At 44.6% G+C, this 16,846-nt stretch overlaps 1 protein-coding gene across 2 annotated transcripts; it reads right to left on the bottom strand.

Annotated features, from left to right (window-relative positions):
- Positions 1 to 421: 421 nt before the first annotated feature.
- PIERCE1 (piercer of microtubule wall 1) lies at positions 422 to 16,844 on the bottom strand. Of its 2 annotated transcripts, none has more exons than XM_060199324.1 (4): positions 16,716 to 16,844; positions 13,613 to 14,042; positions 7,005 to 7,083; positions 422 to 831 (listed from the first exon to the last, which is right to left on the bottom strand). In XM_060199324.1, exons 2-4 carry the CDS (start codon positions 13,771 to 13,773, stop codon positions 643 to 645), a joined length of 429 nt encoding a protein of 142 aa, XP_060055307.1. In that variant the 5' UTR covers positions 13,774 to 14,042; positions 16,716 to 16,844; the 3' UTR covers positions 422 to 642. The 2 variants fall into 2 exon arrangements, with proteins under 2 accessions (XP_060055307.1, XP_016042872.1); XM_016187386.2 differs by lacking the exon at positions 16,716 to 16,844 and adding an exon at positions 15,609 to 16,391.
- Between the last annotated feature and the right edge of the window lie 2 nt (positions 16,845 to 16,846).

The following is a 16,846-nucleotide window of genomic DNA, read 5'->3' as shown; positions in this document are numbered from 1 at the left end:
GGTCCTATGCTTTAGCCACTGCGCCATATCCCAGAACACAGCTGTTTTATTTCTTTTGTATGTCCTGCCCTTGTTGATGACTAGAGGATGTGGCAGAGAGTAATTCTTTTAAGTTTGGCCTCTGTGGATTCAGAATAGTAACTGCCCTCTTGCCTGCTGGTAGTGGGGAATTCTGCAAAGGTCTTCTCTCCTGCTTCCTCACCTAAACCTCACATGTCCCCTGAGAGGGCACCTACCCCACCTGCCTCCCTTCAAGGCTTTGCAGTGTATCTGTCGGCATGCTTAGGAACAGGAGACCTGCTCCATAATTGCTTGCAAGTCTGGAAGTAGTTCCCAAATAAAGACACAAATGTTATTCAGGCCAAGCACTGGCATCCCAGGACGCAGAGGGTCCTGCTCCTTGACTAAGATGAGTAAGGAATTCAGGACATGGCAGTATTTTTAATAGGAAGTGAACACATTAACATCTTTTCAACATTTTAAGTATAAAATAGGCCATTATAGTCAGTTGCATAATTTTCTAAGTCATCAGAGAAAAATATTTTCAGAGAAAACAGCAATGCCTGAACCTGGATAACTGAGCAACCCATCAAAGAGGGATGAAACATTCTCAGATCCTCACTTGTGGGTCAGGAGACCCTGTCATTCACAGAAGGATGGCTTGTTGGCATTGTAACTGGGGTGGAAGTTGAGCCGGTCATAGGAGGTGATGAAGTTGTCTGGGCCTGTCACCAAACTTTTCTCCATGTAGATGTTAAAAGTATTGTTCTGGAACATGCCACCAGCAGCAAGTTGTCTGGAAAATTTATTTGAATTTGGATAAAATACTTTCTGGAAGTGAAAAGAAACAACAGGGTAAACTAAAAAGAAAAGACAGAGAAGGGCAAACATTCTTTTTCTTTTAAGGTGTATTTTATTTATTTCATGAGATGAGAGAGAAACCAGTACAGTACTCTGGCACATAAAGTGCTAAGGATTTTTTTTTAATTCCTTTATTGGGGAATTAATGTTTTACATTTGACAATAAATACAATAGTTTCTACATGCATAACAGTTCCCAGTTTTCCATATAACAATACAACCCCCACTGGGTCCTCTGTCATCCTTTTTGGACCTGTATTTTCCCTCCCTATCCTCCCCCACCCCAGAGTCTTTTACTTTGGTGCAATATGCCAACAGTACTAAGGATTAAACTCAGGACCTCATGTCTCTAAACCCAGAGCTGTACCACTGGACCACCTCTTAGTCTGCAAAATTAACACTTTTGAGCAGTCAGTTACTGAGTAATTCTGAAGGTAGACACTGCAGAAAATGTCTTCTTTGTTCCTAGGAAGCAGAGAAGAGAAGTTGAGCAGAATGGTCTACTTCCACTGTTGACCCCAAAGGGACAGGGCTATCTGGCATGGCCTTAGTGGATTAATGTGGCTTGAATTTTATAAACTAGCTTAAGCAGAAAATTATTTTTCACTGTTTTGCAGGAACTGCTTTGCAAATGCAGTAAATATGTAATAACTGTTTGTGCAGGAAAGAGCAATAAGCAGAAAGTCACTTAAACACCAACACCCTATTCCTGCTTCCCCCCTTTTTGCCGTCAAATAACCAGGAAAGTCTAAAACCCGTTACAAGCTGTTTTAGGAGGAAATACTCAGAAGCCAGATGATCAGGGGCTGGGTGGTAGCACACCTGGAGTGCACAGGAACATGAGTTCAAGCCCCTGGTCTCCATCTGGATGGGGAGAGGTGGTGGTGGTGGTGGTGGTGGTGGTGGTGATGGTTGTCATACCAGAACACTGCTCAGCTCTGGCTTATGGTGGTAGGGGAGATCAAACCTGGGACTTTGGAGCCTCAGGCATGAGAGTCTTTTTGCATAATAATTATGTTATTGGGAGCCCGGCAGTAGCGCAGTGGGTTAAGCGCACGTGGCACAAAGCATAAGGACCCGCGTAAGGATCCCGGTTTGAGGCCCTGGCTCCCCACCTGCAGTGGTGTCGCTTCACAGGCGCTGAAGCAGGTCTGCAGGTGTCTTTCTCCCTCCCTGTCTTCCCCTCCTCTCTCCATTTCTCTCTGTCCTATCCAACAATAATGACAGCAACAACAATGACAACAACAATAATAACTACAACAAGGGTAACAAAAGGGAATAAATAAATAAATATTTAAAATAATAATTATTATTATGTTATCTACCCTGACCCCAGGAGAGCTTCATGAATAGTAAATCAAGACTACAAGTGTCTATCTCCCACTTCTCTCTTGACTTATGTCTCTATCCAAGAAATAAATATTTTTAAGAGAAAAAAAAAGGAAGCCAGGTGATCCCTCAAAGCTCTTATTCTGTTTGTCCTGATACCCAATTCCTGTTTTTACCTCAACGTCCCCCTTCTGGTTGTCCAGAAATCCACATCCTGTTTTTCAAGAAATAGATGTGAGAAGGGCCAGTGGTGGCACACCTGGTTGAGTGCACCTGTTACAATGCTTAAGAACCCAGCTTCAAGCCCCTGGGCCCCGGACCTGTAAGGGGAAAGCTCTGAGAGTGGTAAAGCAGTGTTGAAAGTGTCCTTCTCCCTCTCTGTTACACCTACCCTCTCAATTCCTGGCTGTCTCTATCTGATAAAGATGATAAAAAGATTTTTTTAAAAAAGTGAGAAAAGGGAGTCGGGCAGTAGCGCAGCGGGTTAAGCGCACGTGGCGCCAAGCGCAAGGACCAGCATAAGGATCCCGGTTCCAGTCCCCAGCTCCCTATCTGTCGAGGAGTCGCTTCACAGGCGGTGAAGCAGGTCTGCAGGTGTCTATCTTTCTCTCCCCCTCTCTGTCTTCCCCTCCTCTCTCCATTTCTCTCTGTCCTATTAAACAACAATGACATCAACAACAACAATAATAACTACAAGAACAATAAAACAACAAGGTGAATAAAAGGGAATAAATAAATATAAAAAATTTAATAAAAAATAATTAAAAAGTGAGAAAAGTTGCCAGATATACATACATATATATATATATATATATATATATATATATATATATATTCCCCCCTGAAAAAAGGGACAAAGAAATAGATCTGAGCATTCCTCCTGTCTCCACTATACTATGGACTGCAATTACCTTTGTAAAGCCTTACTTTTGTTAAAAAAATTAATGCTGGTGTGACTATGCATGGCTTTCTATGACATGAAGCAGTGGACCCATGCTTGGCTTCACTAGTTTGCCCGAAACCCTCCCTGACTTCTGCGAGCAGTGGCAACAGCATCTGCCATCACTCTTACACAGACAGGAGGAGAATCAGTTAAAGGACACGGGTGTGGCATTCCCACACCAGGGTATGGTTACGAACATTAACCTGGGGTCAGACTTCAAGTGACTCAAACTTTAAGTCAGACTTAAACTCCTGTTTGTTTTATTCTTATTGCTTTGTTGTTTTTTAATTTATTGGAGAGACAGAAATTGAGAAGGGAGAGACACTTGCAGCTCTGCTGTACCACTCGTGAAGCTTTCCTCCTGCAGGTGGGGGCCAGGGCTTGAACTCACATCCTTGTGCATTGTAATATGTGTGTTCAACTACCCAGCCCCCTAGGTTTTTTTTCAGTTATTTATTTATTAATGAAAGAGGAGGAGCGAGGGGGCTGGGCAGTAGCACACCAGGTTAAGTGCGCATAGTAAGAAGTGCAAGGACCTGCACACAAGGATCAGGTTCGGTTTGAGCCCCCAGCTCCCCACCTGTAGGGGGGACAGTTCACGAGTGGTAAAGCAGGTCTGCATGTGTCTTTCTCTTCCCCATCTCTCTCAATTTGTCTCTGTCCTATGCAATAAAAAATGGCCTCTGGGAGCGGTGGATTAGTAGTGCCGGCACTGAGTTCCAACAATAACCCTGGAGACAAAAAAAAAAAAGGGGAGTCAGGCAGTAGTGCAAACCCGCGTGAAGGATTGGTTCGAGCCCCGCCCCTCCCCCCTGCAGGGGAGTGGCTTCACAGGCGGTGAAGCAGGTCTGCAGGTGTCTTTCTCTCTCCCTCTCTGTCTTCCCTCCCTCTCTCCATTTCTCTCTATCCTACCCAACAACGACAATATCAACAACTACTACAACAATAATGAAAAACAACAAGGGCAACAAAAGGGAAAAATAAATAAATAAATAAATATTTAAAAATTTTTAAAAAGAAAGAAACCAGAGTATCATTCTGGCACATGGGGGGCCAGGGATCTAACTCAGGACATCATGCTCCAATGACCTGCCCACTGTGCTCCTGGTCCACCCCAGTTCTCCTTTTACCAGCTGTACTATAGGATAAGCTGTTGGACTGCCTAAAGTCTTCTGTGGAAAAGAGAAAACATGAGTTTCAGCCTTGATGGTGTAGTAGAGTCACTTGTAGAGCTCTAGAAAAGCTCGTGTGTCCCCAGCAGCTGAGGGGGGGTCTATGGCGGGGCTGCCCTAGCAAGGCTGAGCAGTACGGAGCTCTCTCCCCATGGAATATGATAAGGACCATAGACAAGGCAACGCTGGTGACAAGAAACATAGAAAAAACGGCCTCACATATAACCCTGAGAATATATATATATATATTTTTGTGTAACTATATATTATTATTTTTATATTTATTTTATTCCCTTTTATTGCCCTTGTTTTCTTTTTATTGTTGTAGTTATTGATATAGTTGTTGGATAGGACAGAGAGAAATGGAGAGCAGAGGGGAAGACAGGAGGAAAGAAAGACAGACACCTGCATACTTGCTTCACCACTTGCAAAGCAACCTGCCTGCAGGTGGGGAGCTGGGGGCTCAAACCGAGATCCTTACACTGGTCCTTGTGCTTTGTGCCACCTGCACTTAACCCGCTGCACTACCACCAGACTCCGCATAACTATATATATTATATGTATAATATATATTATATATAGCCTCACATATAACCCCGAGCTGGACCTCTGCTGGACAGTGTGCTCTGGACAAGTAACCTGCTAGGCTACCCTTGTGTCCCTGATGTGTTGTCTCCTTGGCAAGAAGCAAGAGCAAACGGAAATTATTTCAGTACATAGTGCTTTGTTTATGTTGCCACCAGGGTTACTGCAGGGGCTTAGTGCCTGCAAGACAAATATCCAACTCCCAGTGGTCATTTTCCTTTTTCCTTTTTCCTTGATAGGACAAAGAGAAATTGGGGGGGGTAGATAAAGAGGGAAAGAGACAGAGACACCTGCAGCATGCTTCACTGCTCAAGAAGCTTCCCTCACTGCAGGTGGGAACTTGGGACTTGAACCCAGGTCCTTGTGTATGGTAATGTGTGTGCTCAACCAGATCTGCCACCAATCTGCCCCTTATGAACTGTTACTATTTCTTATTGGGAAGAGATAAAGAGAAAGAGGAGAGAGGGAGAAAGACACCTGCTACACTGCTTCACCATTTGTGAAGCTTTCTCCCTGCAGGGGGGGGGGGACTGGAGGCTTGAACCTGGGTCTTAGTGCATAACATGTTCATTCAACTAGGTGCACCACAGCCTGGCCCCTTCTTTATGAACATTTAGAACAATTTTGAGCCTATGGAGAAACTGACAAATTACACAGGATCCCCACATTATCCTACTCCATATATCAACATCTTCTCCAGTGTGCCAGGCTCATTACAATTGAGCTGATGTTGACACATGAATGTTAACAAAAGTCCTTAGCATACCGAGGCTCAAGTTTCACACTGAGCACTCCATAGATTTCTCACACGTAGAATGCCAATGACATCATAGCAGTATCGCAGAAAACAGTTTCCCTTGGTGCATTTGTAAGATGTAAGGCATTTTCCATTCCTGTTCTCACATAGGAATCGAATACTGATCACTGTATATGTGTCTAGCTTCCACATCTGGAGAAAAGGGCTCCAAGGGAGAAGCAGGTGGACGCCTGCAGGTAAAATTCCCACAATCCCACTGCCCTATGGGACCAGAGTGGCAAACCCCACCACTTACAAGATGAACACATTTTTTTTCCTCTTCCCTCCCCCCCCCTTCTTTCCCAGAGCACTGCTCAGCTTTGGCTTATGGTGGAACAGGAGTCTGAACCTGGGACATCAAAGCTTTAGGCATGTGTGTATAACCATTACGTTATCTGCCCCACCCCCACCCAGCCAGCACATTTTCCCCCAACTAATTAATTTATTTATTTATTTATTAGATAGAGACAACCAGAAATCAAGAGATAAGGGGCTGGGGAAATAGCATAGTGGTTATGCAAAAAGCCTTTCATGCCTGAGACACCAAATATCCCAGGTTCAATCCACAGCACCACCATAAAGCATTGGATTCTCAAGCATGAGGTCCTAAGTTCAATCCCCAGGAGCACATGTACCAGAGTGATGTCTGGTTCTCTCTCCTCCTATCTTTCTCCTAAATAAATAAATAAATTCTTTAAAAAATAAATAAAATTTAAAAATCAAGAGGGAAGGGGGAAATAGAGAGGGTGAGAGACAGACACCTGCAGCACTGCTTCACCACTTGCAAAGGTTTCCCTCTGCAGATGGGGACTGGGGGCTTGAACCCAAGTCCTGGCACATTGTAACAGGTGCTCAACCAGGTGCATCACCACCGAGCCCCTTGTGGATTAGCTGATTTGATAACACACAGAGATAACAAGTGTACCATCAGGCATATTCAATGCCAGGGTTCAAACTCTTATCTAAATTCATTCATCTCTACCCTGTCTTGTTCTGAAAGGATCTGAGGTGCTCCCTCCCACTTTGTTATGTTAGAAATTTGCCTCCCCTACTGATTCACTGATTCTCCCTTTGATGTGTCATCCTTTTGAAAAACCTAGAGTTTTAGTTTCTCTTTGGAGATACTCTTGCCCACCCAACACACACACACACACACACACACACACACACCCAACACACACACACACACACACACACACACCCAACACACACACACACACACACCCCACCCAACACACACACACACCCCACCCAACACACACACACACCCCACCCAACACACACACACACACACACACACACACCCTTCTTTGCTTACCGGCATCTCATGCACAGTGGGGGCTCGGTTCCCATAGGTCTGATTACTGGTCCTATAAATTGAGATGGGCTCCTTGCTCCTGCCAGAGAAGAAACACAATCTGTCCATTCAATCTGATCCTGCTCTCAAGCTGAAGCCTTCCAGTATTTAGATAGTATTACTTATTTATTTATTTAAACTTAAAAAAAAGTATTATCTTTATTTATTTATTGGATAGAAGCAGCCAGAAATCAAGAAGAATTGGGGAGGGGAGTAGAGAGGGAGAGAGACAGAAAGACACCTGCAGCCCTGATTCACCACTTGCAAAGCTTTCCCCCCTGCAGATGGGGGATGTGGGCTTGAACCTGGGTCCTTGCGGATTGTAACGTGTGCACTCAGCTAGGTGTGGCACCACCCAACCCTGTATTATTTATCTTTTTTTAAGATTTTATTTATTACTGGGAAAGAAAGGAGGAGAGAAAGAGCCAGGCATGTGCTGCCAGGGATTGAACTCAGGACCTTATGCTTGAGAGTCCAATGCCTTATCCACTGCGCCACCTCCCAGACTACAGTAGTAGTATTTATTTATTTGTTGTCACCAGGGACATGTTCTGCCACTCATTGTCCTGTGAGGGAAATGGACTCCTCAAGGGAAAAAACAACTAACAGGGGTGGAGGGTAGATAGCATAATGGTTATACAAACAGACTCTCATGGCTGAGGCTCAAAGTCCCAGGTTCAATCTCCCCCATCCACCATAATCCAGAGTTGCAGAGTTGAGCAGTGCTCTGGTAAAAAAAAAAAAAAAAAAGAAAGAAAAGAAAAGAAAAAAAGAAAAAAACAACCAAAAGATGGTCACATTCAGCAACAATTCAAGGCTATCCCATCAGCCCTCCCTGCCCCAAAATATCCTGCAAGCAAGAGAAATGATGAATGTGGCAACTACCCAAAGATGTGCTGAGAGAAAGAACCAACATCTTATCATCAGGGTACAAATGCCTGCCTTTCTCTCCACCACACCATGTTGACCCATAAAAACCCCGTGTACCCTGGCCTCAGGGCCTAGGCTTTGTCTCTTCTTTCTTGTTCTCCTCTCCCTTAAAGAGTATAAACTTGGGCAGGGGTAGACAGCATAATGGTTATGCAAACAGACTCTCATGCCTGAGGCTCCAAAGTCCCAGGTTTAATCCCCTACACCATCATAAGCCAGAGCTGAGCAGTGCTCTGGTTAAAAAATAATAATAATAAAAATTTTAAAAAAGAGTATAAACTTTCATCTTAATTTACTTTTATTTTATTTATTGATTGATAGAGACAGATATTGAGGGGAAAGGGAAGATAAAAGAAGAGAGAGTGAGACCTCTGCAGCATTGCTTTTCCACTTGTGAAGCTTCCCACCCTGCAGGTGGGAACTGGGGCTTGAACCCAGGTCCTTGCATGCTGTAATATGTCTACCCAACCCCTGAAGAGTATAAACTTTCTTTTTTTTAATATTTATTTATTTATTCCCCTTTTTTACCCTTGTTTCTCTTTATTGTTGTAGTTATTATTGTTGTTGTTATTGTTGGATAGGACAGAGAGAAATGGAGACAGGAGGGGAAGACAGAGGGGGAGAGAAAGTTAAGACACCTGCAGACCTGCTTCACTGCCTGAAAAGCGACTCCCCTGCAGGTGGGAGTATAAACTTTCTAACGACCATTCTGCTCCTTGTCTCTCTTGTCTTGCCCTACCGATCAATACCAATCAATATCCTACCAGGCAACCAGGCAGTGTTACAGCTAGTAGAGCAAACATATTACCACATCAAAGGGTCTGGGTTCAAAGCACCAGTCCCCACCTACAGGGAGCAAAGTTTCACAAGCAGTAAAGCAGTGCCGCAGGTGTCCCTTTCTAAATACATACATGTATATAATTGGATAGAGGCAGAGGGAATTGAGAGGGGAGGGGAGATAGAGAGGGAGAGCGACAGTGAGACACCTGCAGACCTGCCTGACCACTCATGAAGCTTTCCTCCTGCAGGTGAGGATAAGGGGCTTGAACCTGGGTCCTTGTGCACTGTAATGTGTGCGCTTAACCAGGTGCATAGCCACCTGCCCCAGATGTGTCTCTCTCTCTCTTGCTCTCGCGCGCCTTTTTTTAAAATTTTCTTTCCTTTATTGGGGGATTAATGTTTTACATTCGACAGTAAATACGATAGTTTGTATATGCATAACATTTCTCAGTTTTCCACATAACAATACACCCTCCACTAGGTCCTCTGTCACCTTTTTCCAGGACCTGTACTCTCCCCTCTACACAGCCGAGACCTTTACTTTGGTGCAATACACCAACTCCTGTTGAGGTTCTATTTGTGTTTTCTCTTCTGATCTTGTTTAGCAATCTCTTCCTGTGAGTGAGATCATCCCATATTCATCCTTCTGTTTCTGACTTATTTAACTTAACATGATTTCTTCAAGCTCCATCTAAGATGGGCCAAAAACAGTGAAATCACTATTTTTAATAGCTGAGTACTATTCTGTTGTATATATATATACCACAACTTTGCTCAGCTACTCATCTGTTGTTAAGACACTTGGGTTGCTTCCAAGTTTCAACTATTACAAATTGTGCTGCTATGAATCCTTTTTTTTTTTTTTCTTTTACCAGAGCACTATTCAGCTCATAGTGGTGTGGGGGGATTGACTGTAGGACTTTGGAGCCTCAGGCATGAGAGTCTGTTTGCATAACCACTATGCCATCTACCCCCTCCACCCTCTTACATTCCTTCTCTATCTTCCCCTCCCATTGCAATGTCTTTTTGTCCTATCACATAAAAGAAAGGAAGGGGCAGAATGGCTGCCAGGTGCAGTGAATTCATCATGCAGGTAAAAAAAAATTAAAAGAGAGAGAAATCAGGGAGGAAGGGGAGATAAGAAGCATAGAGAGGACTGAGGAGATAGAACAGTGGTATTACAAAAAGACTTAAGAGGGCCGAGTGGTGGCTCACCTGGTTGAGAGCATGTTACAGTGCTCAAGGACCCGGGTTCGAGCCCCCGGTCCCCACCGGCAGGGGGAAAGCTTTGCAAGTGGTGAAGCAGTGCTGCAAGTGTCTCTCTTTCTCTCTCCCTCTCTATCTCCCCTACCCTCTCAATTTCTGGCTTTCTCTATCCAATAGATAAAGATAACAAAAAGACTTTCATGCCTGAAGTTCTGAGGTCCCATGTACAATCCCAAGTACCACCATATTCCAGCACTGAGAAGTGTTCTAGCATCTATCTAATTAAAAAAAAAATCTGGGAGTCGGGCGCTAGCGCAGCAGGTTAAACGCACATGGCGCAAGGCGTAAGAATCCCAGTTTAAGCCTCCAGCTCCCCACCTGCAGGGAAGTCGCTTCACAAGCGGTGAAGCAGGTCTGCAGGTGTCTATCTTTCTCTCCTCCTCTCTGTCTTCCCCTCCTCTCTCCATTTCTCTCTGTCCTATCCAACAACATCAATAACAACAACAACAATAACTACAACAGTAAAAAAAGGGCAACAAAATATCTAGGAATAAACACAACAAAAGCAGTGTAAGACATGTATACAGGAATTATGAATCACTATTCAAGGAATTAGAAAAAGACACAAAGAAGTGGAAAGATAGTCTATGTTCATGAATTGGAAGAATTAACATCATCAAAACCAATATTGTATCCAGAGCTATATACAAATTTCATGCAATCCCCATGAAGGTCCCACCCAATATTTTTAGAATAGAACAAAAGCTACAAATGTTTGTCTGGAACCAGACAATACCTACAATTGCCAAAACAATCTTGAGAAAAAAGAACAGAATTGGAAGCATCACACTCCCAGATCTCAAATTATATTATAAGGCCATTGTAATCAAAACTGCCTGGTCCTGGAACAAAAACAGACATACTGACCAGTGGAATAGAATTTAGAGCCCAGAAATATGCCCCTACACCTACGGACATCTAAACTTTGACAAAGGTACTCAGACTATTAAATGGGGAAAGGATGGGGCTGGGCGGTAGCACAGCAGGTTAAGCACAAATGGCACGAAGCATGAGGATCCCGGTTCGAGGCCCCAGCTCCCCACCTGCAGAGGGTCACTTTGCAGGCGGTGGTGACACAGGTCTGCAGGTGTCTTTCTCTCCTCCTCTCTGTCTTCCCCTCCTCTCTTGATTTCTCTCTGTCCTATCCAACAACAACAGCTATGACAACAGTAACAATAATAACTACAACAAGTACAACAACAAGGGCAACAAAATGGGAAAAATGGCCTCCAGGAGCAGTGGACATAGTGTAAGCACTGAGCCTCAGCAATAGAGGCAAAAAGAAAAAAAAAATGGGGTAAGGAAAGTCTCTTCAACAAATGGTGTTGGAAAAATTGGACTAAGTGGTCCGGGAGGTATGGCGCAGTGGATAAAGCATTGGACTCTCAAGCATTAGGTCCGGAGTTCAATCCCCGGCAGCACATGTGCCAGAGTGATGTCTGGTTCTTTCTCTCTCTCCTCCTATATTTCTAATAAATAAAAATCGTTTAAAAGAAAAAAATTGGGTTGAAACATATAGAATGAAACTGAGCCACTACATTTCACTGTAAAACATAAAAGTAAAACATAAAAGTAAATTCCAGGGCTGGGGAGACAGTATAAGGGCTATGCAAAAAGTCTTTCCTGCCTGAGGTTTGAAGTCCTAGGTTCAAGCCTCAGCACCACCAAAAGCCTGAGCTGAGCAGTGCTCTGGACTCTCTGTAGTTTTCTCTCTGTATCTCTCCATTAAATTAAATATATATTTTAATTAAAAATTTAAATGATCTTTTATTTATTTATTGGATAGAGACAGGTAGAAATCGAGAGGGAAGGAGACGATAGGGAGAGAGAGAGAGAGACAGAGAGACACCTACAGCCCTGTTTCACCACTTGTGAAGCTTTCCCCCTGAAGGTGGAAACCAGGGGATCGAACCTGGGTCCTTGCACATTGTAACATGTGTACTCAACCAGGTGAGTCACCACCTGGCCCTAAATAAATATTTTTTAAAAAGAAAATTCCAAATGGATCAAGTACTTGGATGTTAGACCAGAAACTGTTACTTAGAGGAAAATATTGGCAGAACTCTTTTCTATCTAAATTTCAAAGACCTCTTCAATGATACGAATCCAAATGCAAGGAAGACTAAAGCAAACAAACAAAACAATGGGACTACATCAAATTAAAAAGCTTCTTCTGCACAGCAAAAGATACTAACACCCAAACAAAGAAACCCCTTACAGAATAGGAGAATATTTTTATATGCCATACATCAGACAAGAAGCTAATAACCAAAATATATAAAGAGTTCACCAAACTCAGCAACAAGAAAACAAATGACTCCATCCAAAAATGGGGAGAGGATATGAACATAATATTCTCCATAGAAGAGATCCAAAAGGCCGAGAAACATACGTAAATGCTACAAGTCACTGATGATCAGAGAAATGCAAATAAAGACAATGAGATGCCACTTCACTCCTGTGAGAATGTCATACATCAGAGAAGGTAGCAGCAACAAATGCTGGAGATGTTGTGGGGTCAAAGGAACCCTCCTACACTGGTGGAAATGTAAATTGGTGGGAATGTAAATTGGTCCAACCCCTGTGGAGAGCAGTCTGGAGAACTCTCAGAAGGCTAGACATGGACTTAACCTATGATCCTGCAATTCCTCTCCTGGGGATATATCCTGAGGAACCAAACATACCCACCCAAAAAGATCTGTATACACCTATGTTCATAGCTGCACAATCTGTAATAGCCCAAACCTGGAAGTAACCCAGGTGCCCAACAACAGATGAGTGGCTGAGCAAGTTGTGGTCTATATACACAACGGAATACTACTCAGCTATTAAAAGTGGTGAATTCACCACCTTCATCTTATCTTGGATGGAGCTTGAAGGAATCATGTTAATTGAGATAAGCCAGAAAATGAAGGATGAATATGGGATGATCCCACTTGTAGACAGAACTTGAAAAATAAGAACAGGAGGGAAAAATACTAAGCAGAACTTGGACTGGAGTTGGTGTATTGCCTCAACATAAAGGGCTGGGGTGGGTCACTGAACCCTCAGGAACATGGAACATATCCCTGGAACATGATGGTGGAGGAGGACCTAGGTGGGGAAGGGTTGAGTGTTATGTGAAAAACCGAGAAAGGTAACACATTACCAACTACTGTATTTTACTGTCAACTGTAAACCATTAATCCACCCAATAAATGGGGATTAAAAAATGCCTGAGGCTCTAAAGTCCCAGGTTCAGTCCTCTGCACCACCATAAGCCGCTGAGCAGTGCTCTGGTTAAGAGAGAGAGAGAGAGGGAGAGGGAGAGGGAGAGGGAGAGGGAGAGGGAGAGGGAGAGGGAGAGGGAGAGGGAGAGGGAGAGGGAGAGGGAGATAGAGAGACCTCCAGCACTGCTACACCTGCTGTGAAGTTTCCGCGTGCAGGTGGGCACTGGGGCCTTGAACCCAGGTCCCTGTGTACTGTAATATGCACCACCGCGTGGACCCATAATGTACTTGTTTGAAAAGCTCGGCACCAGCGTGAGCCTGTGGAATAAAATATGGACAAAGGCAATCTCAGCCCCGAAGCAAACTCCCTCCCTCTCCGCTCACCTGTAGCCCCGAAACCACGCGGGGTTATTGAACCTGGCCGGCAGGTCCTTGCTCACGCAGTAGTAGTCGCTGGTTTTCTCCGGGACGGGCTTGGCCTTATCCTCCTTATCCTCCTTATCCTCCACCAGCTCCGAGCTTTCTTGGGGGGCTTCCTCGCACATTCTGCCTCCGCCCACCTGGGAGGCTCAGGCGCGAGGGAGGAAGAGTCCGCAAACTTCTCTGCGCAGCCTGAGCCGCGAAGGGTGGAGAAGCGTCCTGTTGCTAAGCGACGGCTCAGGTCACCTGACCCGGATGAGCCGAATCCTTAAAGGGGTCCCTCTCCTGCTTCCAGTGCCCCTCAGCGGGCTTGGTGGAAATGAAACGCGATATCAAGAATCTCCCAGGGTTATTCTGGTAGAGTTTAGGCTGGTCAGCAAAGGACTCTGGAGAGCTAGGAGGAAAGAAAACGTTGGGGATCTGGTACATACTGAAGTTGTATGCATGTGTCAATAACTGCCCTGTGAAATACCAGGTCCCTCAATAAAAAAAATTTTTTTAAAAGTAGGGGCCAGGCAGTGGCGCAGCTGGTTAAAGAACACACATTACAGGGGTCCAGCCGGGCTGTAGCGCAGCAGGTTAAGAGCACATGGTGCAGAATGCAAGGACCTGCATAAGGATCCCGGTTCGAGCCCCCAGCTCTGCAGGGGAGTCGCTTCACAGGCGGTGAAGCAGGTCTGCAGGTGTCTGTCTTTCTTTCCCCCTCTCTGTCTTCCCCTCCTCTCTCCATTTCTCTCTGTCCTATCCAACAACAACAGTGATAAACAACAAGGGCAACAAAAGGGAAAAAATAGCCTCCAGGAACAATGGATTCATAGTGCAGGCATCCAGCCCAGTGATAACCCTGGAGTAAAACAAAAATAAAAACACATTACAGTGCACAAGGACCCAGATTCAAGTCTGTGGTTCACACCTCAGGAGTAAACTTCACAGGTGGTGAAGCAGGGCTGGGGGTGTTCCTGTCTCTTTCCCTCTCTCCCCCCTCTTAATTTCTCTCTGTCTCTGTCTAATAATAAATAAATAATAAAAACATATTATTAAAAGAAAAAGAGGGAGTCAGGGAGTCGGGTGGTAGCGCAGCAGGTTAAGCGCACATGGCGCAAAGCACAAGGAACAGTGTAATGATCCTGGTTCGAGCCCCAGGCTCCCCACCTGCAGGGGAGTCGCTTCACAGGCAGTGAAGCAGGTCTGCAGGTGTCTGTCTTTCTCTCCCCCCCCTCTGTCTTCCCCTCCTCTCTCCATTTCTCTCTGCCTTATCCGACAGTGACAACATCAATAACAACAACAGTATAACAACAACAATAAAAAATCATCAAGGGCAACAAAAGGGAAAATAAATATAAAAAAATTTTAAAAAAGAAAAAGAGGGAGTTGGGCTGTAGCTCAGTGGGTTAAGCGCAGGTGGTGCAAAGTGCAAAGTCCAGAGGAAGGATACCGGTTCGATCCCCCCCTCACCTGCAGGGGAGTCTCTTCACAGGCGTTGAAGCAGGTCTGCAGGTGTCTATCTTTCTTTCTCCATCTGTCTCCCCCTCCTCTCTCCATTTCTTTCTGTCCTATCCAACAACAACGACATCAATAACTACAACAATAAAACCACAAGGGCAACTAAAGGGAATAAATAAATAAATATTTAAAAAGAAAAGGAATTACTTATTGAGATTGCAAAGCTGAATGAAGAGAGTGACCTCCTGTGTATAAGGCGGATCCCCTAAAGTGTGGAGTGGTATAATAGTCAAAATAATCATTTAAAGTATTTATTTATGTTATTATTTATTTATTACCAGAGCACTGCTCAGCTCAGGCTTGTGGTTGTAGTGGGAATTGAATCAATGACTTTAGAGTCTCATCATGAGTCTTTTGAATAACCATTATACTGTCTAATTATCATTATTATTTAGGCAGGATATTCCACCCATTTTTCCAAAATACAGTGGAAAGCAGATTATAGGGCAAATCTAACCTCAGGTCCTGGGACTTCATCAGCAAATTGATGGAATTAAAGTCTTCCAAAGTCGCTTGGCTGGCAATGATTTGACGCTTGTTGTGTATTGGAGCGCTCCTGAGCTCATATCAGCAAGCCCATCCTTGAATCTAAATCCAGTCTCCTGAACCACCTATCTTTATGGGCTCCTCCTATGCCAGATATTGTTTAAAAATTAAAATCAGGGAGTCAGGCGGTAGCGCAGCGGGTTAAGTGCATGTAGCACAAAGCACAAGGATCCGCATAAGGATCCCGGTTCAAGCTCCAGGCTCCCCACCTGCAGGGGAGTCGCTTCACAGGTGGTGAAACAGGTCTGCAGGTGTCTATCTTTCTCTCCCCCTCTCTGTCTTACCATCCTCTCTCCAGTTCTCTCTGTCCTATCCAACAACAACGACATCAATAAAAACAACAATAATAGCTACAACAATAAAAAACAACAAAAGGAAAATAAATAAATATAAAAAAATTAAAATCATTGCAGCCAGTAGATGAGGCTGGGGAATCTCAACCAAGGGGTCCCAGGCCTGAGTCCTGCTATTTTATGTGTCAGAGTGATGCTCAGGTTCTCTTCCCCATTAGTTATTAATGGATAAGTCTTGAGAGTAAATACATGGAGGGAAGTGGTGGTGCACCTGGTATCCACACATGTTACAATACAGAAGGACCAGGGTTCAAGCCTGGGCCGCCACTTGACAGGGGAAAGTCCCCAGGAGCAGTGAAGCAGTGCTGCAAGTGTCTCTCTTCCTCCCATTCTATCTCCCCTTCTCTCTCAATTTCTCTATTCAAAATAAATATTTAAAAAATAGTCAGATAACATGAATACTGATAAATTGACTTTGGCGAGCTGTTGGATTGGTATGAATCTCCAGGCTGGAGGTGAGTGGGGTCCCCACAAGGTCTGCCCAGGGTCTCGGCAGCCAGTGGAGACTTATGCATAGCGGGGAGTCAGGTCAGCTAGAAGGTCAGGGGCCTGCTAGAGCCCTGCAATTAACAGGACAGAGGTCACCACGAAGGGAGGACAGGATGAGGACAGGACAATCCCCCCACCCCCCACCACTCCCATTCCAAACTCGCCCAGGTCCTGACCCTGGGTGCCTCTCCTTGGAGAGTCCGTGGTGGCCAGCGCGGGCCAGCGGGCACACCCCAATCCCCAAAACAATCCACTTGGACCTGGGCCCAGAGGGGCTGCACACCCAGCAGGGCAGCGAAGCTTCCCG

The sequence above is a fragment of the Erinaceus europaeus genome, chromosome 10 (assembly GCF_950295315.1).
Source record: "Erinaceus europaeus chromosome 10, mEriEur2.1, whole genome shotgun sequence".
NCBI classification, from domain to species: Eukaryota; Metazoa; Chordata; class Mammalia; order Eulipotyphla; family Erinaceidae; genus Erinaceus; species Erinaceus europaeus.
Note: the sequence above shows the minus strand (reverse complement) of the source record. Positions and strands in the feature narration are given on the sequence as shown.